The following is a 24927-nucleotide window of genomic DNA, read 5'->3' on the forward strand; positions in this document are numbered from 1 at the left end:
CAAGATGGCGGACAAGATGGCGGACAAGATGGCGGACACAAGATGGCAGACAAGATGGTGGACAAGATGGCGGCCAAGATGGCGGACAAGATGGCGGACACAAGATGGCGGCAAAGATGGCGGATAAGATGGCGGACAAGATGGCGGACAAGATGGCGGACAAGATGGTGGACACAAGATGGCGGACAAGATGGCGGCCAAGATGGCGGACATGATGGCGGACACAAGATGGCGGCCAAGATGGCGGACAAGATGGCGGCCAAGATGGCGAACAAGATGGCGGCCAAGATGGCGGCCAAGAAAGCGGCCAAGATGGCGGACAAGATGGCGGACACAAGATGGCGGCCAAGATGGCGGACAAGATGGCGGACACGATGGTTGACAAGATGGCGGACAATATGGAGGACAAGATGGCGGCCAAGATGGCGGCCAAGATGGCGGACACAAGATGGCGGCAAAGATGGCGGATAAGATGGCGGACAAGATGGCGGACAAGATGGCGGCCAAGATGGTGGACACAAGATGGCGGACAAGATGGCGGCCAAGATGGCGGACATGATGGCGGACACAAGATGGCGGACAAGATGGCGGACAAGATGGCGGACACAAGATGGCAGACAAGATGGTGGACAAGATGGCGGACAAGATGGCGGCCAAGATGGCGGACAAGATGGCGGACACGAGATGGCGGCCAAGATGGCGGACAAGATGGCGGACAAGACGGTGGACAAGATGGCGGACAAGATGGCGGCAAAGATGGCGGCCAAGATGGCGGACAAGATGGCGGACAAGATGGCGGACACAAGATGGCGGCCAAGATGGCGGACAAGATGGCGGCCAAGATGGCGGCCAAGATGGCGGCCAAGATGGCGGACACAAGATGGCGGCCAAGATGGCGGACAAGATGGCGGCCAAGATGGCGGCCAAGATGGCGGACAAGATGGCGGACAAGATGGCGGCCAAGATGGCGGACACAAGATGGCGGCAAAGATGGCGGACACAAGATGGCGGACAAGATGGCGGACAAGATGGCGGACAAGATGGCGGACAAGATGGTGGACACAAGATGGCGGACACAAGATGGCGGACAAGATGGCGGACACAAGATGGCGGTCAAGATGGCGGACAAGATGGCGGCCAAGATGGCGGCCAAGATGGCGGACACAAGATGGCGGACAAGATGGCGGACACAAGATGGCGGACAAGATGGCGGACAAGATGGCGGACACAAGATGGCGGCCAAGATGGCGGCCAAGATGGCGGACAAGATGGCGGACAAGATGGCGGACACAAGATGGCGGACAAGATGGCGGACACAAGATGGCGGACAATATGGCGGACAATATGGCGGACAAGATGGCGGTCAAGATGGCGGACACAAGATGGCGGCCAAGATGGCGGATAAGATGGCGGCCAAGATGGCGGACAAAATGGCGGCCAAGATGGCGGACACAAGATGGTGGCCAAGATGGCGGACAAGATGGCGGTCAAGATGGCGGACACAAGATGGCGGCCAAGATGGCGGACAAGATGGCGGACAAGATGGCGAACAAGATGGCGGACACAAGATGGCGGACAAGATGGCGGACACAAGATGGCGGACAAGATGGCGGACACAAGATGGCGGCCAAGATGGCGGACAAGATGGCGGCCAAGATGGCGAACAAGATGGCGGCCAAGATGGCGGCCAAGAAAGCGGCCAAGATGGCGGACAAAATGGCGGACACAAGATGGCGGCCAAGATGGCGGACAAGATGGCGGACACGATGGTTGACAAGATGGCGGACAATATGGAGGACAAGATGGCGGCCAAGATGGCGGACACAAGATGGCGGCAAAGATGGCGGATAAGATGGCGGACAAGATGGCGGACAAGATGGCGGACAAGATGGTGGACACAAGATGGCGGACAAGATGGCGGCCAAGATGGCGGACATGATGGCGGACACAAGATGGCGGACAAGATGGCGGACAAGATGGCGGACACAAGATGGCAGACAAGATGGTGGACAAGATGGCGGACAAGATGGCGGACAAGATGGCGGACAAGATGGCGGACAAGATGGTGGACACAAGATGGCGGACACAAGATGGCGGACAAGATGGCGGACACAAGATGGCGGTCAAGATGGCGGACAAGATGGCGGCCAAGATGGCGGCCAAGATGGCGGACACAAGATGGCGGACAAGATGGCGGACACAAGATGGCGGACAAGATGGCGGACAAGATGGCGGACAAGATGGCGGACACAAGATGGCGGCCAAGATGGCGGCCAAGATGGCGGACAAGATGGCGGACAAGATGGCGGACACAAGATGGCGGACAAGATGGCGGACACAAGATGGCGGACAATATGGCGGACAATATGGCGGACAAGATGGCGGTCAAGATGGCGGACACAAGATGGCGGCCAAGATGGCGGCCAAGATGGCGGACACAAGATGGCGGACAAGATGGCGGACACAAGATGGCGGACAATATGGCGGACAAGATGGCGGTCAAGATGGTGGACACAAGATGGCGGACAAGATGGCGGCCAAGATGGCGGACATGATGGCGGACACAAGATGGCGGTCAAGATGGTGGACACAAGATGGCGGCCAAGATGGCGGATAAGATGGCGGCCAAGATGGCGGACAAAATGGCGGCCAAGATGGCGGACACAAGATGGTGGCCAAGATGGCGGACAAGATGGCGGTCAAGATGGCGGACACAAGATGGCGGCCAAGATGGCGGACAAGATGGCGGACAAGATGGCGGACACAAGATGGCGGACAAGATGGCGGACACAAGATGGCGGACAATATGGCGGTCAAGATGGCGGCCAAGATGGCGGACACAAGATGGCGACCAAGATGGTGGACAAGATGGCGGACACAAGATGGCGGCCAAGATGGCGGACAAGATGGCGGCCAAGATGGCGGCCAAGATGGCGGACAAGATGGCGGCCAAGATGGCAGACACAAGATGGCGACCAAGATGGCGGCCAAGATGGCGGACACAAGATGGCGGCCAAGATGGCGGACAAGATGGCGGACAAGATGGCGGACACAAGATGGCGGACAAGATGGCGGACAAGATGGTGGACAAGATGGCGGACACAAGATGGCGGACAAGATGGCGGCCAAGATGGCGGACAAAATGGCGGACAAGATGGCGGACACAAGATGGCGGACAAGATGGCGGACAAGATGGCGGACACAAGATGGCGGACAAGATGGCGGCCAAGATGGCGGACATGATGGCGGACAAAATGGCGGCCAAGATGGCGGACAAGATGGCGGACACAAGATGGCGGACAAGATGGCGGCCAAGATGGCGGACAAGATGGCGGACAAGATGGCGGACACAAGATGGCGGCCAAGATGGTGGACAAGATGGCGGACAAGATGGCGGCCAAGATGGCGGACAATATGGCGGACAATATGGCGGACAAGATGGCGGTCAAGATGGCGGACACAAGATGGCGGCCAAGATGGCGGATAAGATGGCGGCCAAGATGGCGGACAAAATGGCGGCCAAGATGGCGGACACAAGATGGTGGCCAAGATGGCGGACAAGATGGCGGCCAAGATGGCGGACAAGATGGCGGACAAGATGGCGGACACAAGATGGCGGCCAAGATGGCGGACACAAGATGGCGGCCAAGATGGCGGCCAAGATGGCGGACAAGATGGCGTCCAAGATGGCGGACAAGATGGTGGCCAAGATGGCGGACAAGATGGCGGCCAAGATGGCGGACAAGATGGCGGCCAAGATGGCGGCCAAGATGGCGGACACAAGATGGCGGCCAAGATGGCGGACAAGATGGCGGACACAAGATGGCGGACAAGATGGCGGCCAAGATGGCGGACAAGATGGCGGACAAGATGGCGGCTAAGATGGCGGTCAAGATGGCGGCCAAGATGGCGGCCAATATGGTGGACAAGATGGCGGACAAGATGGCGGACACAAGATGGCGGACAAGATGGCGGACAAGGTGGCGGACAAGATGGTGGACACAAGATGGCGGACACAAGATGGCGGACAAGATGGCGTACACAAGATGTCGGACAAGATGGCGGACAAGATGGCGGACACAAGATGGCGGACATAAGATGGCGGCCACGATGGTGGACAACATGGCGGACAAGATGGCGAACAAGATGGCGGACAAGATGGCGGCCAAGATGGCGGACAAGATGGCGGACACAAGATGGCGGACACAAGATGGCGGACACAAGATGGCGGCCAAGATGGCGGACACAAGATGGCGGACAAGATGGTGGCCAAGATGGCGGACAAGATGGCGGACACAAGATGGCGGCCAAGATGGCGGTCAAGATGGCGGACAAGATGGCGGACAAGATGGCGGACACGATGGTTGACAAGATGGCGGACAAGATGGCGGACAAGATGGCGGCCAAGATGGCGGTCAAGATGGCGGTCAAGATGGCGGCCAAGATGGCGGCCAAGATGGCGGACAAGATGGCGGCCAAGATGGCGGACACAAGATGGCGGCCAAGATGGCGGTCAAGATGGCGGCCAAGATGGCGGACAAGATGGCGGACAAGATGGCGGCCAAGATGGCGGACAAGATGGCGGCCAAGATGGCGGACAAGATGGCGGACAAGATGGCGGCCAAGATGGCGGTCAAGATGGCGGCCAAGATGGCGGACACAAGATGGCGGCCAAGATGGCGGACAAGATGGCGGCCAAGATGGCGGACAAGATGGCGGCCAATATGGCGGACAAAATGGCGGACAAGATGGCGGACACAAGATGGCGGTCAAGATGGCGGACACAAGATGGCGGACAAGATGGCGGACACAAGATGGCGGACAAGATGGCGGCCAATATGGCAGCCAAGATGGCGGACACAAGATGGCGGACAAGATGGACACAAAATGGCGGACAAGATGGCGGCCAAGATGGCGGACAAGATGGCGGACAAGATGGCGGCCAAGATGGCGGACACAAGATGGCGGCCAAGATGGCGGACAAAATGGCGGCCAAGATGGCGGACACAAGATGGCGGCCAAGATGGCGGACACAAGATGGCGGCCACGATGGCGGCCAAGATGGCGGCCAAGATGGCGGACACAAGATGGCGGGCAAGATGGCGGCCAAGATGGTGGACACAAGATGGCAGCCAAGATGGCGGCCAAGATGGCGGACAATATGGCGGCCAAGATGGCGGCAAGATGGCGGCCAAGATGGCGGACACAAGATGGCGGACACAAGATGGCGGACAAGATGGCGGCCAAGATGGCGGACAAGATGGCGGACACAAGATGGCGGCCAAGATGGCGGACAAGATGGTGGCCAAGATGGCGGACAAGATGGCGGCCAAGATGGCGGACAGGATGGCGGCCAAGATGGCGGACAAGATGGCGGCCAAGATGGCGGTCAAGATGGCGGCCAAGATGGCGGACACAAGATGGCGGCCAAGATGGCGGACAAGATGGCGGACAAGATGGCGGCCAAGATGGCGGACAAGATGGCGGCCAATATGGCGGACAAGATGGCGGCCAAGATGGCGAACAAGATGGCGGCCAAGATGGCGGACACAAGATGGCGGCCAAGATGGCAAACAAAATGGCGGCCAAGATGGCGAACACAAGATGGCGGCCAAAATGGCGGACAAGATGGCGGACACAAGATGGCGGACAATATGGCGGACAAGATGGCGGTCAAGATGGCGGCCAAGATGGCGGACAAGATGGCGGATAAGATGGCGGACAAAATGGCGGCCAAGATGGCGGACAAGATGGCGGACACAAGATGGAGGCCAAGATGGCGGCCAAGATGGCGGTCAAGATGGCGGACACAAGATGGCGGCCAAGATGGCGGACAAGATGGCGGACACAAGATGGCGGACACAAGATGGCGGTCAAGATGGCGGACACAAGATGGCGGCCAAGATGGCGGACAAGATGGCGGCCAAGATGGCGGACAAGATGACGGACACGAGATGGCGGACAAGATGGCGGACAAGATGGCGGACAAGATGGCGGACAAGATGGCGGCCAAGATGGCAGACAAGATGGCGGCCAAGATGGCGGACACAAGATGGCGGACACAAGATGGCGGACAAGATGGCGGCCAAGATGGCGGACAAGATGGCGGACAAGATGGCAGCCAAGATGGCGGACAAGATGACGGACACGAGATGGCGGAAAAGATGGCGGACAAGATGGCGGCCAAGATGGCGGCCAAGATGGCGGCCAAGATGGCAGACAAGATGGCGGCCAAGATGGCGGACACAAGATGGCGGACACAAGATGGCGGACAAGATGGCGGCCAAGATGGCGGACAAGATGGCGGACAAGATGGCAGCCAAGATGGCGGACAAGATGGCGGCCAAGATGGCGGCCAAGATGGCGGACAAGATGGCGGACAAGATGGCGGACACAAGATGGCGGACAAGATGGCGGCCAAGATGGCGGACAAGATGGCGGACACAAGATGGCGGCCAAGATGGCGGCCAAGATGGCGGACACAAGATGGCGGCAAAGATGGCGGACACAAGATGGCGGCCAAGATGGCGGACAAGATGGCGGACAAGATGGCGGACAAGATGGCGGACAAGATGGCGGACAAGATGGCGGACACAAGATGGCGGACAAGATGGCGGCCAAGATGGCGGACAAAATGGCGGACAAGATGGCGGACACAAGATGGCGGACACAAGATGGCGGACACAAGATGGCGGACAAGATGGCGGACAAGATGGCGGACACAAGATGGCGGACAAGATGGCGGCCAAGATGGCGGCCAAGATGGCGGACATGATGGCGGACAAAATGGCGGACACAAGATGGCGGACAAGATGGCGGCCAAGATGGCGGACAAGATGGCGGACAATATGGCGGACAAGATGGCGGTCAAGATGGCGGACACAAGATGGCGGCCAAGATGGCGGATAAGATGGCGGACAAAATGGCGGCCAAGATGGCGGACAAGATGGCGGACAAGATGGCGGACACAAGATGGAGGCCAAGATGGCGGCCAAGATGGCGGTCAAGATGGCGGACACAAGATGGCGGCCAAGATGGCGGACAAGATGGCGGACACAAGATGGCGGACACAAGATGGCGGACAAGATGGCGGACAAGATGGCGGACACAAGATGGCGGCCAAGATGGCGGACAAGATGGCGGACACAAGATGGCGGACAATATGGCGGACAAGATGGCGGACAAGATGGCGGTCAAGATGGCGGACACAAGATGGCGGTCAAGATGGCGGACACAAGATGGCGGCCAAGATGGTGGCCAAGATGGCGGACAAGATGGCGGCCAAGATGGCGGACAAGATGGCGGACACGAGATGGCGGCCAAGATGGCGGACAAGATGGCGGACAAGACGGTGGACAAGATGGCGGACAAGATGGCGGCCAAGATGGCGGCCAAGATGGCGGACAAGATGGCGGACACAAGATGGCGGACAAGATGGCGGACAAGATAGCAGCCAAGATGACGGACAAGATGGCGGCCAAGATGGCGAACAAGATGGCGGCCAAGATGGCGGACACAAGATGGCTGACAAGATGGCGGCCAAGATGGCGGACAAGATGGCGGACACAAGATGGCGGCCAAGATGGCGGACAAGATGGCGTCCAAGATGGCGGACAAGATGGTGGCCAAGATGGCGGACAAGATGGCGGCCAAGATGGCGGACAAGATGGCGGACAAGATGGCGGCCAAGATGGCGGACACAAGATGGCGGCCAAGATGGCGGACACAAGATGGCGGACAAGATGGCGGCCAAGATGGCGGACACAAGATGGCGGACAAGATGGCGGACAAGATGGCGGACACAAGATGGCGGACAAGATGGCGGCCAAGATGGCGGACATGATGGCGGACAAGATGGTGGACAAGATGGCGGACACAAGATGGCGGACAAGATGGCGGCCAAGATGGCGGACAAAATGGCGGACAAGATGGCGGACACAAGATGGCGGACAAGATGGCGGACAAGATGGCGGACACAAGATGGCGGACAAGATGGCGGCCAAGATGGCGGACATGATGGCGGACAAAATGGCGGCCAAGATGGCGGACAAGATGGCGGACACAAGATGGCGGCCAAGATGGTGGACAAGATGGCGGACAAGATGGCGGCCAAGATGGCGGACAATATGGCGGACAATATGGCGGACAAGATGGCGGTCAAGATGGCGGCCAAGATGGCGGACAAGATGGCGGACAAGATGGCGGACACAAGATGGCGGACACAAGATGGCGGACAAGATGGCGGACAAGATGACGGACACGAGATGGCGGACAAGATGGCGGACAAGATGGCGGACAAGATGGCGGACAAGATGGCGGCCAAGATGGCAGACAAGATGGCGGCCAAGATGGCGGACACAAGATGGCGGACACAAGATGGCGGACAAGATGGCGGCCAAGATGGCGGACAAGATGGCGGACAAGATGGCAGCCAAGATGGCGGACAAGATGACGGACACGAGATGGCGGACAAGATGGCGGACAAGATGGCGGCCAAGATGGCGGCCAAGATGGCGGCCAAGATGGCAGACAAGATGGCGGCCAAGATGGCGGACACAAGATGGCGGACACAAGATGGCGGACAAGATGGCGGCCAAGATGGCGGACAAGATGGCGGACAAGATGGCAGCCAAGGTGGCGGACAAGATGGCGGCCAAGATGGCGGCCAAGATGGCGGACAAGATGGCGGACAAGATGGCGGACACAAGATGGCGGACACAAGATGGCGGACAAGATGGCGGCCAAGATGGCGGACAAGATGGCGGACACAAGATGGCGGCCAAGATGGCGGCCAAGATGGCGGACACAAGATGGCGGCAAAGATGGCGGACACAAGATGGCGGCCAAGATGGCGGACAAGATGGCGGACAAGATGGCGGACAAGATGGCGGACAAGATGGCGGACACAAGATGGCGGACAAGATGGCGGCCAAGATGGCGGACAAAATGGCGGACAAGATGGCGGACACAAGATGGCGGACACAAGATGGCGGACACAAGATGGCGGACAAGATGGCGGACAAGATGGCGGACAAGATGGCGGACAAGATGGCGGACACAAGATGGCAGCCAAGATGGCGGCCAAGATGGCGGACAATATGGCGGCCAAGATGGCGGCAAGATGGCGGACAAGATGGCGGCCAAGATGGCGGACAAGATGGCGGACAAGATGGCGGACACAAGATGGCGGCCAAGATGGCGGACACAAGATGGCGGCCAAGATGGCGGCCAAGATGGCGGACAAGATGGCGTCCAAGATGGCGGACAAGATGGTGGCCAAGATGGCGGACAAGATGGCGGCCAAGATGGCGGACAAGATGGCGGACAAGATGGCGGCCAAGATGGCGGACACAAGATGGCGGCCAAGATGGCGGACAAGATGGCGGACACAAGATGGCGGACAAGATGGCGGCCAAGATGGCGGACAAGATGGCGGACAAGATGGCGGCTAAGATGGCGGTCAAGATGGCGGCCAAGATGGCGGCCAATATGGTGGACAAGATGGCGGACAAGATGGCGGACACAAGATGGCGGACAAGATGGCGGACAAGATGGCGGACAAGATGGTGGACAAGATGGTGGACACAAGATGGCGGACACAAGATGGCGGACAAGATGGCGTACACAAGATGTCGGACAAGATGGCGGACAAGATGGCGGACAAGATGGCGGTCAAGATGGCGGTCAAGATGGCGGCCAAGATGGCGGACACAAGATGGCGGCCAAGATGGCGGATAAGATGGCGGCCAAGATGGCGGACAAAATGGCGGCCAAGATGGCGGACACAAGATGGTGGCCAAGATGGCGGACAAGATGGCGGCCAAGATGGCGGTCAAGATGGCGGCCAAGATGGCGGACACAAGATGGCGGCCAAGATGGCGGACAAGATGGCGGCCAAGATGGCGGACAATATGGCGGACAATATGGCGGACAAGATGGCGGTCAAGATGGCGGACACAAGATGGCGGCCAAGATGGCGGATAAGATGGCGGCCAAGATGGCGGACAAAATGGCGGCCAAGATGGCGGACACAAGATGGTGGCCAAGATGGCGGACAAGATGGCGGCCAAGATGGCGGACAAGATGGCGGACAAGATGGCGGACACAAGATGGCGGCCAAGATGGCGGACACAAGATGGCGGCCAAGATGGCGGCCAAGATGGCGGACAAGATGGCGTCCAAGATGGCGGACAAGATGGTGGCCAAGATGGCGGACAAGATGGCGGCCAAGATGGCGGACAAGATGGCGGACAAGATGGCGGCCAAGATGGCGGACACAAGATGGCGGCCAAGATGGCGGACAAGATGGCGGACACAAGATGGCGGACAAGATGGCGGACAAGATGGCGGACAAGATGGCGGCCAAGATGGCGGTCAAGATGGCGGCCAAGATGGCGGACACAAGATGGCGGCCAAGATGGTGGACAAGATGGCGGACAAGATGGCGGCCAAGATGGCGGACAATATGGCGGACAATATGGCGGACAAGATGGCGGTCAAGATGGCGGACACAAGATGGCGGCCAAGATGGCGGATAAGATGGCGGCCAAGATGGCGGACAAAATGGCGGCCAAGATGGCGGACACAAGATGGTGGCCAAGATGGCGGACAAGATGGCGGCCAAGATGGCGGACAAGATGGCGGACAAGATGGCGGACAAGATGGCGGCCAAGATGGCGGACAAGATGGCGGACAAGATGGCGGACACAAGATGGCGGCCAAGATGGCGGACACAAGATGGCGGCCAAGATGGCGGCCAAGATGGCGGACAAGATGGCGTCCAAGATGGCGGACAAGATGGTGGCCAAGATGGCGGACAAGATGGCGGCCAAGATGGCGGACAAGATGGCGGACAAGATGGCGGCCAAGATGGCGGACACAAGATGGCGGCCAAGATGGCGGACAAGATGGCGGACACAAGATGGCGGACAAGATGGCGGCCAAGATGGCGGACAAGATGGCGGACAAGATGGCGGCTAAGATGGCGGTCAAGATGGCGGCCAAGATGGCGGCCAATATGGTGGACAAGATGGCGGACAAGATGGCGGACACAAGATGGCGGACAAGATGGCGGACAAGATGGCGGACAAGATGGTGGACAAGATGGTGGACACAAGATGGCGGACACAAGATGGCGGACAAGATGGCGTACACAAGATGTCGGACAAGATGGCGGACAAGATGGCGGACACAAGATGGCGGACATAAGATGGCGGCCACGATGGTGGACAACATGGCGGACAAGATGGCGAACAAGATGGCGGACAAGATGGCGGCCAAGATGGCGGACAAGATGGCGGACACAAGATGGCGGACACAAGATGGCGGACACAAGATGGCGGCCAAGATGGCGGACACAAGATGGCGGACAAGATGGTGGCCAAGATGGCGGACAAGATGGCGGACACAAGATGGCGGCCAAGATGGCGGTCAAGATGGCGGCCAAGATGGCGGACAAGATGGCGGACACGATGGTTGACAAGATGGCGGACAAGATGGCGGCCAAGATGGCGGCCAAGATGGCGGTCAAGATGGCGGTCAAGATGGCGGCCAAGATGGCGGCCAATATGGCGGACAAGATGGCGGCCAAGATGGCGGACACAAGATGGCGGCCAAGATGGCGGTCAAGATGGCGGCCAAGATAGCGGCCAAGATGGCGGACACAAGATGGCGGACAAGATGGCGGACACAAGATGGCGGCCAAGATGGCGGACAAGATGGCGGACAAGATGGCGGCCAAGATGGCGGTCAAGATGGCGGCCAAGATGGCGGACACAAGATGGCGGCCAAGATGGCGGACAAGATGGCGGCCAAGATGGCGGACAAGATGGCGGCCAATATGGCGGACAAAATGGCGGACAAGATGGCGGACACAAGATGGCGGTCAAGATGGCGGACACAAGATGGCGGACAAGATGGCGGACACAAGATGGCGGACAAGATGGCGGCCAAGATGGCGGCCAATATGGCAGCCAAGATGGCGGACACAAGATGGCGGACAAGATGGACACAAAATGGCGGACAAGATGGCGGCCAAGATGGCGGACAAGATGGCGGACAAGATGGCGGCCAAGATGGCGGACACAAGATGGCGGCCAAGATGGCGGACACAAGATGGCGGGCAAGATGGCGGCCAAGATGGTGGACACAAGATGGCAGCCAAGATGGCGGCCAAGATGGCGGACAATATGGCGGCCAAGATGGCGGCAAGATGGCGGCCAAGATGGCGGACACAAGATGGCGGACACAAGATGGCGGACAAGATGGCGGCCAAGATGGCGGCCAAGATGGCGGACAAGATGGCGGACACAAGATGGCGGCCAAGATGGCGGACAAGATGGTGGCCAAGATGGCGGACAAGATGGCGGCCAAGATGGCGGACAGGATGGCGGCCAAGATGGCGGACAAGATGGCGGCCAAGATGGCGGTCAAGATGGCGGCCAAGATGGCGGACACAAGATGGCGGCCAAGATGGCGGACAAGATGGCGGCCAAGATGGCGGCCAAGATGGCGGACAAGATGGCGGCCAATATGGCGGACAAGATGGCGGCCAAGATGGCGAACAAGATGGCGGCCAAGATGGCGGACACAAGATGGCGGCCAAGATGGCAAACAAAATGGCGGCCAAGATGGCGAACACAAGATGGCGGCCAAAATGGCGGACAAGATGGCGGACACAAGATGGCGGACAATATGGCGGACAAGATGGCGGTCAAGATGGCGGCCAAGATGGCGGACAAGATGGCGGATAAGATGGCGGACAAAATGGCGGCCAAGATGGCGGACAAGATGGCGGACACAAGATGGAGGCCAAGATGGCGGCCAAGATGGCGGTCAAGATGGCGGACACAAGATGGCGGCCAAGATGGCGGACAAGATGGCGGACACAAGATGGCGGACACAAGATGGCGGTCAAGATGGCGGACACAAGATGGCGGCCAAGATGGCGGACAAGATGGCGGCCAAGATGGCGGACAAGATGACGGACACGAGATGGCGGACAAGATGGCGGACAAGATGGCGGACAAGATGGCGGACAAGATGGCGGCCAAGATGGCAGACAAGATGGCGGCCAAGATGGCGGACACAAGATGGCGGACACAAGATGGCGGACAAGATGGCGGCCAAGATGGCGGACAAGATGGCGGACAAGATGGCAGCCAAGATGGCGGACAAGATGACGGACACGAGATGGCGGACAAGATGGCGGACAAGATGGCGGCCAAGATGGCGGCCAAGATGGCGGCCAAGATGGCAGACAAGATGGCGGCCAAGATGGCGGACACAAGATGGCGGACACAAGATGGCGGACAAGATGGCGGCCAAGATGGCGGACAAGATGGCGGACAAGATGGCAGCCAAGATGGCGGACAAGATGGCGGCCAAGATGGCGGCCAAGATGGCGGACAAGATGGCGGCCAAGATGGCGGACACAAGATGGCGGACACAAGATGGCGGACAAGATGGCGGCCAAGATGGCGGACAAGATGGCGGACACAAGATGGCGGCCAAGATGGCGGCCAAGATGGCGGACACAAGATGGCGGCAAAGATGGCGGACACAAGATGGCGGCCAAGATGGCGGACAAGATGGCGGACAAGATGGCGGACAAGATGGCGGACAAGATGGCGGACAAGATGGCGGACACAAGATGGCGGACAAGATGGCGGCCAAGATGGCGGACAAAATGGCGGACAAGATGGCGGACACAAGATGGCGGACACAAGATGGCGGACAAGATGGCGGACAAGATGGCGGACACAAGATGGCGGACAAGATGGCGGCCAAGATGGCGGACATGATGGCGGACAAAATGGCGGCCAAGATGGCGGACACAAGATGGCGGACAAGATGGCGGACAAGATGGCGGACAATATGGCGGACAAGATGGCGGTCAAGATGGCGGACACAAGATGGCGGCCAAGATGGCGGATAAGATGGCGGACAAAATGGCGGCCAAGATGGCGGACAAGATGGCGGACACAAGATGGAGGCCAAGATGGCGGCCAAGATGGCGGTCAAGATGGCGGACACAAGATGGCGGCCAAGATGGCGGACAAGATGGCGGACACAAGATGGCGGACACAAGATGGCGGACAAGATGGCGGACAAGATGGCGGACACAAGATGGCGGCCAAGATGGCGGACACAAGATGGCGGACACAAGATGGCGGACAATATGGCGGACAAGATGGCGGACACGATGGCGGTCAAGATGGCGGACACAAGATGGCGGTCAAGATGGCGGACACAAGATGGTGGACAAGATGGCGGACAAGATGGCGGCCAAGATGGCGGACAAGATGGCGGACACGAGATGGCGGCCAAGATGGCGGACAAGATGGCGGACAAGATGGCGGACAAGACGGTGGACAAGATGGCGGACAAGATGGCGGCCAAGATGGCGGCCAAGATGGCGGACAAGATGGCGGACACAAGATGGCGGACAAGATGGCGGACAAGATGGCAGCCAAGATGGCGGACAAGATGGCGGCCAAGATGGCGGCCAAGATGGCGAACAAGATGGCGGCCAAGATGGCGGACACAAGATGGCTGACAAGATGGCGGCCAAGATGGCGGACAAGATGGCGGACACAAGATGGCGGCCAAGATGGCGGCCAAGATGGCGGACAAGATGGCGGCCAAGATGGCGGACAAGATGGCGGACAAGATGGCGGCCAAGATGGCGGACACAAGATGGCGGCCAAGATGGCGGACACAAGATGGCTGACAAGATGGCGGCCACGATGGCGGACAAGATGGCGGACACAAGATGGCGGCCAAGATGGTGGCCAAGATGGCGGACAAGATGGCGGCCAAGATGGCGGACAAGATGGCGGACAAGATGGCGGCCAAGATGGCGGACACAAGATGGCGGCCAAGATGGCGGACACAAGATGGCGGACAAGATGGCGGCCAAGATGGCGGACAAGATGGCGGACAAGATGGCGGCTAAGATGGCGGTCAAGATGGCGGCCAAGATGGCGGCCAAGATGGCGAACAAGATGGCGGCCAAGATGGCGGACACAAGATGGCTGACAAGATGGCGGCCAAGATGGCGGACAAGATGGCGGACACAAGATGGCGGCCAAGATGGCGGCCAAGATGGCGGACAAGATGGCGGCCAAGATGGCGGACAAGATGGCGGATAAGATGGCGGCCAAGATGGCGGACACAAGATGGCGGCCAAGATGGCGGACACAAGATGGCTGACAAGATGGCGGCCAAGATGGCGGACAAGATGGCGGACACAAGATGGCGGCCAAGATGGTGGCCAAGATGGCGGACAAGATGGCGGCCAAGATGGCGGACAAGATGGCGGACAAGATGGCGGCCAAGATGGCGGACACAAGATGGCGGCCAAGATGGCGGACACAAGATGGCGGACAAGATGGCGGCCAAGATGGCGGACAAGATGGCGGACAAGATGGCGGCTAAGATGGCGGTCAAGATGGCGGCCAAGATGGCGGCCAATATGGTGGACAAGATGGCGGACAAGATGGCGGACACAAGATGTCGGACAAGATGGCGGACAAGATGGTGGACACAAGATGGCGGACACAAGATGGCGGACAAGATGGCGTACACAAGATGTCGGACAAGATGGCGGACAAGATGGCGGACACAAGATGGCGGACACAAGATGGCGGCCAAGATGGTGGACAACATGGCGGACAAGATGGCGGCCACAAGATGGCGGACAAGATGGCGGCCAAGATGGCGGACAAGATGGCGGACACAAGATGGCGGACACAAGATGGCGGACACAAGATGGCGGCCAAGATGGCGGACACAAGATGGCGGACACAAGATGGCGGACAAGATGGTGGCCAAGATGGCGGACAAGATGGCGGACACAAGATGGCGGCCAAGATGGCGGTCAAGATGGCGGCCAAGATGGCGGACAAGATGGCGGACACGATGGTTGACAAGATGGCGGACAAGATGGCGGCCAAGATGGCGGCCAAGATGGCGGTCAAGATGGCGGTCAAGATGGCGGCCAAGATGGCGGCCAATATGGCGGACAAGATGGCGGCCAAGATGGCGGACACAAGATGGCGGCCAAGATGGCGGTCAAGATGGCGGCCAAGATGGCGGACAAGATGGCGGACAAGATGGCGGCCAAGATGGCGGACAAGATGGCGGACAAGATGGCGGACAAGATGGCGGACAAGATGGCGGCCAAGATGGCGGTCAAGATGGCGGCCAAGATGGCGGACACAAGATGGCGGCCAAGATGGCGGCCAAGATGGCGGACAAGATGGCGGCCAATATGGCGGACAAAATGGCGGACAAGCTGGCGGACACAAGATGGCGGTCAAGATGGCGGACACAAGATGGCGGACAAGATGGCGGACAAGATGGCGGACACAAGATGGCGGACAAGATGGCGAACAAGATGGCGGCCAAGATGGCAGCCAAGATGGCGGACACAAGATGGCGGACAAGATGGCGGACAAAATGGCGGCCAAGATGGCGGACACAAGATGGCGGCCAAGATGGCGGCCAAGATGGCGGACACAAGATGGCGGCCAAGATGGCGGACAAGATGGCGGACACAAGATGGCGGACAAGATGGCGGACAAGATGGCAGCCAAGATGGCGGACAAGATGGCGGCCAAGATGGCGGCCAAGATGGCGAACAAGATGGCGGCCAAGATGGCGGACACAAGATGGCTGACAAGATGGCGGCCAAGATGGCGGACAAGATGGCGGTCAAGATGGCGGACACAAGATGGCGGACAAGATGGCGGACAAGATGGCGGACACAAGATGGCGGACAAGATGGCGAACAAGATGGCGGCCAATATGGCGGACAAGATGGCGGACACGAGATGGCGGCCAAGATGGCGGACAAGATGGCGGACAAGATGGCGGACAAGACGGTGGACAAGATGGCGGACAAGATGGCGGCCAAGATGGCGGCCAAGATGGCGGACAAGATGGCGGACACAAGATGGCGGACAAGATGGCGGACAAGATGGCAGCCAAGATGGCGGACAAGATGGCGGCCAAGATGGCGGCCAAGATGGCGAACAAGATGGCGGCCAAGATGGCGGACACAAGATGGCTGACAAGATGGCGGCCAAGATGGCGGACAAGATGGCGGACACAAGATGGCGGCCAAGATGGCGGCCAAGATGGCGGACAAGATGGCGGCCAAGATGGCGGACAAGATGGCGGACAAGATGGCGGCCAAGATGGCGGACACAAGATGGCGGCCAAGATGGCGGACACAAGATGGCTGACAAGATGGCGGCCAAGATGGCGGACAAGATGGCGGACACAAGATGGCGGCCAAGATGGTGGCCAAGATGGCGGACAAGATGGCGGCCAAGATGGCGGACAAGATGGCGGACAAGATGGCGGCCAAGATGGCGGACACAAGATGGCGGCCAAGATGGCGGACACAAGATGGCGGACAAGATGGCGGCCAAGATGGCGGACAAGATGGCGGACAAGATGGCGGCTAAGATGGCGGTCAAGATGGCGGCCAAGATGGCGGCCAAGATGGCGAACAAGATGGCGGCCAAGATGGCGGACACAAGATGGCTGACAAGATGGCGGCCAAGATGGCGGACAAGATGGCGGACACAAGATGGCGGCCAAGATGGCGGCCAAGATGGCGGACAAGATGGCGGCCAAGATGGCGGACAAGATGGCGGACAAGATGGCGGCCAAGATGGCGGACACAAGATGGCGGCCAAGATGGCGGACACAAGATGGCTGACAAGATGGCGGCCAAGATGGCGGACAAGATGGCGGACACAAGATGGCGGCCAAGATGGTGGCCAAGATGGCGGACAAGATGGCGGCCAAGATGGCGGACAAGATGGCGGACAAGATGGCGGCCAAGATGGCGGACACAAGATGGCGGCCAAGATGGCGGACACAAGATGGCGGACAAGATGGCGGCCAAGATGGCGGACAAGATGGCGGACAAGATGGCGGCTAAGATGGCGGACAAGATGTAGGCCAAGATGGCGAACAAGATGGCGGCCAAGATGGCGGACACAAGATGGCTGACAAGATGGCGGCCAAGATGGCGGACAAGATGGCGGACACAAGATGGCGGCCAAGATGGCGGCCAAGATGGCGGACAAGATGGCGGCCAATATGGCGGACAAAATGGCGGACAAGATGGCGGACACAAGATGGCGGTCAAGATGGCGGACACAAGATGGCGGACAAGATGGCGGACAAGATGGCGGACACAAGATGGCGGACAAGATGGCGAACAAGATGGCGGCCAATATGGCAGCCAAGATGGCGGACACAAGATGGCGGACAAGATGGACACAAAATGGCGGACAAGATGGCGGCCAAGATGGCGGACAAGATGGCGGACAAGATGGCGGCCAATATGGCAGCCAAGATGGCGGACACAAGATGGCGGACAAGATGGACACAAAATGGCGGACAAGATGGCGGCCAAGATGGCGGACAAGATGGCGGACAAGATGGCGGCCAAGATGGCGGACACAAGATGGCGGCCAAGATGGCGGACAAAATGGCGGCCAAGATGGCGGACACAAGATGGCGGCCAAGATGGCGGCCAAGATGGCGGACACAAGATGGCGGCCACGATGGCGGCCAAGATGGCGGCCAAGATGGCGGACACAAGATGGCGGGCAAGATGGCGGACAAGATGGCAGCCAAGATGGCGGCCAAGATGGCGGACAATATGGCGGCCAAGATGGCGGCAAGATGGCGGCCAAGATGGCGGACAAGATGGCGGCCAAGATGGCGGACAAGATGGCGGACACAAGATGGCGGCCAAGATGGCGGACAAGATGGTGGACACAAGATGGTGGCCAAGATGGCGGCCAAGATGGCGGACACAAGATGGCGGCCAAGATGGCGGTCAAGATGGCGGCCAAGATGGCGGACAAGATGGCGGACAAGATGGCGGCCAAGATGGCGGACAAGATGGCGGACAAGATGGCGGACAAGATGGCGGACAAGATGGCGGCCAAGATGGCGGTCAAGATGGCGGCCAAGATGGCGGACACAAGATGGCGGCCAAGATGGCGGCCAAGATGGCGGACAAGATGGCGGCCAATATGGCGGACAAAATGGCGGACAAGATGGCGGACACAAGATGGCGGTCAAGATGGCGGACACAAGATGGCGGACAAGATGGCGGACAAGATGGCGGACACAAGATGGCGGACAAGATGGCGAACAAGATGGCGGCCAATATGGCAGCCAAGATGGCGGACACAAGATGGCGGACAAGATGGACACAAAATGGCGGACAAGATGGCGGCCAAGATGGCGGACAAGATGGCGGACAAGATGGCGGCCAAGATGGCGGACACAAGATGGCGGCCAAGATGGCGGACAAAATGGCGGCCAAGATGGCGGACACAAGATGGCGGCCAAGATGGCGGCCAAGATGGCGGACACAAGATGGCGGCCACGATGGCGGCCAAGATGGCGGCCAAGATGGCGGACACAAGATGGCGGGCAAGATGGCGGACAAGATGGCAGCCAAGATGGCGGCCAAGATGGCGGACAATATGGCGGCCAAGATGGCGGCAAGATGGCGGCCAAGATGGCGGACAAGATGGCGGCCAAGATGGCGGATAAGATGGCGGACACAAGATGGCGGCCAAGATGGCGGACAAGATGGTGGACACAAGATGGTGGCCAAGATGGCGGCCAAGATGGCGGACAAGATGGCGGACACAAGATGGCGGACAAGATGGCGAACAAGATGGCGGCCAAGATGGCGGCCAAGATGGCGGCAAGGATGGTGGACAAGATGGCGTACACAAGATGGCGGCCAAGATGGCGGACAAGATGGCGGACACAAGATGGCGGACAAGATGGCGGCCAAGATGGCGGACAAGATGGCGGCCAAGATGGCGGACACAGGATGGCGGACAAGATGGCGGACAAAATGGCGGACACAAGATGGCGGACACAAGATGTTGGACAAGATGGCGGACAAGATGGCGGCCAATATGGCGGACACAAGATGACGGACAAAATGGCGGACCAAATGGCGGCCAAAATGGCGGACAAGATGTAGGCCAAGATGGCGGACAAGATGGCGGACAAGATGGCGGCCACAAGATGGCGGCCAAGATGGCGGACACAAGATGGCGGCCAAGATGGCGGACAAGATGGCGGCCAAGAATGTGGCCAAGATGGCGGACACAAGATGGCGGCCACGATGGCGGACAAGATGGCGGCCAAGATGGCGGACAAGATGGCGGACACAAGATGGCGGACAAGATGGCGGCCACAAGATGGCGGTCAAGATGGCGGCCAAGATGGCGGACAAGATGGCGGACACAAGATGGCGGCCAAGATGGCGGACACAAGATGGCGGCCACGATGGTTGACAAGATGGCGGATAATATGGAGGACAAGATGGCGGTCAAGATGGCGGCCAAAATGGCGGACACAAGATGGCAGCCAAAATGGCGGCCAAGATGGCGGACAAGATGGAGGCCAAGATGGCGGACAAGATGGCGGACAAGATGGCGGACAAGATGGCGGCCAAGATGGCGGTCAAGATGGCGGCTAAGATGGCGGACACAAGATGGCGGCCAAGATGGCGGACAAGATGGCGGCCAAGATGGCGGACAAGATGGCGGATAAGATGGCGGCCAAGATGGCGGCCAAGATGGTGGACAAGATGGCGGCCAAGATGGCGGCCAAGATGGCGGACAAAATGGTGGCCAAGATGGCGGACAAGATGGCGGACACAAGATGGCGGCCAAGATGGTGGACAAGATGGCGGCCAAGATGGCGGTCAAGATGGCGGACAAGATGGCGGACACAAGATGGCGAACAAGATGGCGGACACAAGATGGCGGCCAAGATGGCGGACAAGATGGCGGCCAAGATGGCGGCCAAGATGGCGGACAAGATGGCGGACAATATGGCGGCAAAGATGGCGGACAAGATGGCGGACACAAGATGGTGGCCAAGATGGCGGACAAGATGGCGGACACAAGATGGCGGCCAAGATGGCGAACAAGATGGCGGCCAAGATGGCGGCCAAGATGGCGGACAAGATGGCGGACAAGATGGCGGACAAGATGGCGGACACAAGATGTCGGACAAGATGGCGGCCAAGATGGCGGACAAGATGGCGCCTCTTGAGGTCACCTCTTGAAAAACATGCTCTCCTGGTATCGGAAATCTGACAGCTGGGTTTGTATGGAATTTCGTACCAGTCGATGGAAAGTTTGAGCGAGAGAGATGAGAGATACTTCCCATTTCATCCATCTCACTTGCATTGGCGATCTCACGTGTGTGATAGTATGCAATAGCAATAGTGATGGGCAAATTTGTCCCAAGTTACAGATGTAAATTTATCCCAAGCTGACACAATATTGACACAAATTGCGTTTATAAACTCGGGTTAGGATCGTGCGTAGAGCGCAATAGTGCTGTCAGGGAGATTAATCTTTTGACAAAAATGATTAATCAAAGATTAATATTATTCACAATATTAATCGTGTCTAGACGTACAGTTAATGCGGTGTAATATTTTTTAATGAATCTGAGTAAAGGTTTCAAATCTTTAAACCAACTCTGATTCAAATCATTGAAAAGAGTGATTATTCTCTACTTTAATCCACATGCTTCAGAGATCATCATTATTATCCGAAAAAAATACTTTAGCTGGATGCAAATCAGATGTGTTTATTGCATTTACGCTTGCAAGATTTCATAATACACAGATTCAGCGGCCAACCACGTTAATCACGCGTTCTGAGACCCCAGATCGAAGTTCTTTTGCTGCCGACCGTAGGCCGTGCAACAGCACTGTGATAATACTTATTGATTCCAACGTCACTCAACGAGTGCCTCAGTGCTTCGATCATTTGGTCAGAACCTAGTCCAAATACATCCAAATACTTTAGCGTTTCTAGTTCCGACAGATACCTGCGATACCAAAGATAGATTACTATCAAGCATGTAATGATCGGGCATATCTACTTACAAATACGACGGTAAAGGAATATTGTAACACCGCGACACCGACAGGTACTCTATCTTTCGTGCTCTGCATAGCGTTTTTATTGACCCATCCGTTAGCAGTGTGCAATCGGAAAGATCCAACGCGACTAGTCTTGGACAGCGTTTAAGTAAAACTGCCACCGCTAGAAAAATATTAAAATAATTAAAGATGCATACTGACGTCGTCCCCCATTTTAACGCACCGCATACTTACCCTCATCATGCAATGTACTTCTGCATCCCGCTATGTTAAGATGCATAATCTGTGGTGTTAGATTTTCTACCAGTACCTGTACTGCTTCGGTGCTCAAGTTCGTCCAACTTACGTTCAGATTGAGCAGTTTCGTTAGCGCCGTTGCCATCAGGTGCATTCCACCCGTATCAATGCCTGAGCACATGGTGAGATTCAACGTATCTAGCCGCCGATTTTCGGCTATTGCTGCACAGATTCCGCCATCCAGGGGAACGTTCTCTAGGCTAAGCTTTACCAGAGCCCGACAATTCGCTAGCAGCGTGCGCAGTATTGGTTTACTGATAGTGCACATGCTGAGATCCAAAAACTGCACCTTTAACCCGGGGGGAATGTTCAGACAGTTGTCCGGAATAGGGTCAACGATGTGTGTGTGTGCAAAGCGCAGCACAACGACACCACGAATAAGCACCTCCACCAGCCCATGGTGCTGAAGCGTTCGATTGCTGAGATCTAACCTATACCAAAGCGTTTCGTCCTTTGTCACGCGATTGAACCGACGATTCACTAGGGCACAAGCAAGCAGTGTCTTTTTCGGAAGCCATTTCAATATCTGCAGCAAAACTTCGTCTGATAGTAGATTGAAAAGATCTGCAAAGAAAGGTATGTTACATGTTATTCCTCTTGTTACCAACGACGATGATGTACGGTACTCACTGCCATCTACTTGTTCGGTTCCTCTATGTTGATCCATTCGGTGCATGAAGAAAATTTCTTCGCTACCGTGGGCCATCGTTTTCCTTAGTTCTTCCGTAGGGGCATCGCATTCTTTGCTGGCTTTACATGATCGTGGATGGACATTGTTGGAAACGTTTGTTAGCGGGAGCCTTTCTTTACTCAATGGTGGATCCATTTTAACGTAGTAGGTACAAGGTAAATATTCTAAATGCAGTACACCAAACCGCAGCAGGACAGAACCAACTGGTGGTAATTTATTTTCGACGATCCGTGCTCAACACTCGTGTTCCGTTCGATGAAAATACACAGCGATTGGTTTGTTTACACCGTACTGCCGCGCTTTGTGACGTTTCTTGGATAATACCGAGCACAAGGTTGTCACAACAAAAGTATGCTGAACACTCAAAGGCAACGTTTGAAAGTTTAACATTTTGAAAAAACAAGTCGAAATGTATTTCATCATTATTCTTTTTATGCATGCGGATGATGATTAATTAGCTAACCTATTTGATAAATTGAGTCACATTATCATAAAATGAACTCCTGCAAGTGCGAGAGGAAAACCATTACATTACCAAAGCGACAACAAATCAGAAACAGAAAAATCAGTGGACTCCATTATTTTATCACTGATTTTATTTTATTGCTGATAACGAGTCTTATTTACACACCTTTAGCATACGAAACTACCACCGGTTTGTCTTTTAAAATGTATCCGTTAACTGTGCTCAGTGCACGCTCAACACATTGCCGAAATCTACTGCTACCAGTCGTATCTTCATCCTCCTCAAGAGGAACAAAGGTAACAAATGCTTGGCCCTTCATTCTTCCCGTCTTCATCAACCTCACGTCGATTGTTTTAAGCAATTTGGCTTGGAAGAATACGCCGAACAGTGCTATAAGGTCCAGTTCCGTAACTTGTTTGGCAAGATTCTTAATATACAACTTGTTGGTCGGTTCTCCTGGACAGTAGTTTTGGAAAACGTGCAATGTGTTTCGTTGCTCGTCGGGAATTCGATTGGATAAAATATCTTCTATCGATAGTGTGGGAGCCTCTTCCAGTGTGGATGGTATGTTTTCCGTTGTTCCTGGGACAGTATTGTTCCCATGAGATGCTGGTTGTGATGCCGTCAATAACGCTCCAGAAATGTTTATTTCAAGTTTCGCCTTTTTCGGTGGCTTTTGGGTAGTTTGTAACTCTACTGAAGAAGGCTCATAGTTGACTACCTTCATAGTACGCTTTAATAAGTTATTGGATGTATTTGTCTTTCTAGTACTGTTTACTTCCGAATCCGATTCAAGTTCCGATTCCTCTTCCGACAAACTAGCTGGATGCGATTGGGAACTTTCTTCCGGTGCGTTCGGTGTGATTGTATTCTCTTTCTGCCGACTTTCAAACGGTGGTTTCAGATTCATTTTGTTCATCAAATGCAGCGTTTGATAGTAGAGCGCACTGTTCGAAGCTAGCTCTTTGGTGATGTTTTCCAGTATTTCCGGCGAAGATTTGGGATATCGGTACGCAAGATGCGGCGGTGGAAATCCTTCAAATCCGAGCGGAAAACACCTTTGTTCAGGCATGCCAACGGTTTTATGTTTTGTAGCTTCTTTCCCGGCGAATGAGGCAGGTTCGTTTTCATTCGAATACTCTACTTTTAATCTGTGTGTTTTGATCAGCAGCTGGTGTAAGCGCGCAATCACTAGCCGTGCTTCCGACTCGTTGTCTACACTCACAATCGCACCGTCAGCATTTCTCCGCTTGATAAAACGAACTGTTTCCAATCCGAAGAGGTGTAAAAATTCCCGCACATCGACACTGTTAAACATTGGTGGAAAATTGAATACTCTTAACGCAATCGACGACATGGTGGGCGCGTTTTGATCACGCAAAAGCGTCGAAAGCAATGTAAACAATTTAGTAACATCAATAGCAACAAGACGCAGGAGCAGCTGACTGTCAAACGCGATTACCGCACATTGTTTACCTTGATTTGTTCTGACAGCGAAATGTTATGCCA

At 56.8% G+C, this 24927-nt stretch overlaps 2 protein-coding genes across 2 annotated transcripts; both read right to left on the minus strand.

Moving 5' to 3' along the window:
* Nucleotides 1-21631: 21631 nt before the first annotated feature.
* On the minus strand, nt 21632-23226 carry LOC128304073 (S-phase kinase-associated protein 2-like). Its single transcript, XM_053041204.1, has 4 exons — nt 22892-23226; nt 22199-22825; nt 21968-22127; nt 21632-21909 (listed from the first exon to the last, which is right to left on the minus strand). The coding sequence occupies exons 1-4, from the start codon at nt 23085-23087 to the stop codon at nt 21723-21725; spliced, it is 1170 nt and encodes a 389-aa protein (XP_052897164.1). The 5' UTR covers nt 23088-23226; the 3' UTR covers nt 21632-21722.
* Nucleotides 23227-23556: 330 nt separating this feature from the next.
* LOC128304279 (RNA-binding region-containing protein 3) lies at nt 23557-24775 on the minus strand. The gene has a single exon (XM_053041440.1). The coding sequence runs from the start codon at nt 24773-24775 to the stop codon at nt 23576-23578; it is 1200 nt and encodes a 399-aa protein (XP_052897400.1). The 3' UTR covers nt 23557-23575.
* Nucleotides 24776-24927: the final 152 nt, after the last annotated feature.

This window comes from Anopheles moucheti, chromosome 3 (genome assembly GCF_943734755.1).
Source record: "Anopheles moucheti chromosome 3, idAnoMoucSN_F20_07, whole genome shotgun sequence".
Lineage (NCBI taxonomy): Eukaryota > Metazoa > Arthropoda > Insecta > Diptera > Culicidae > Anopheles > Anopheles moucheti.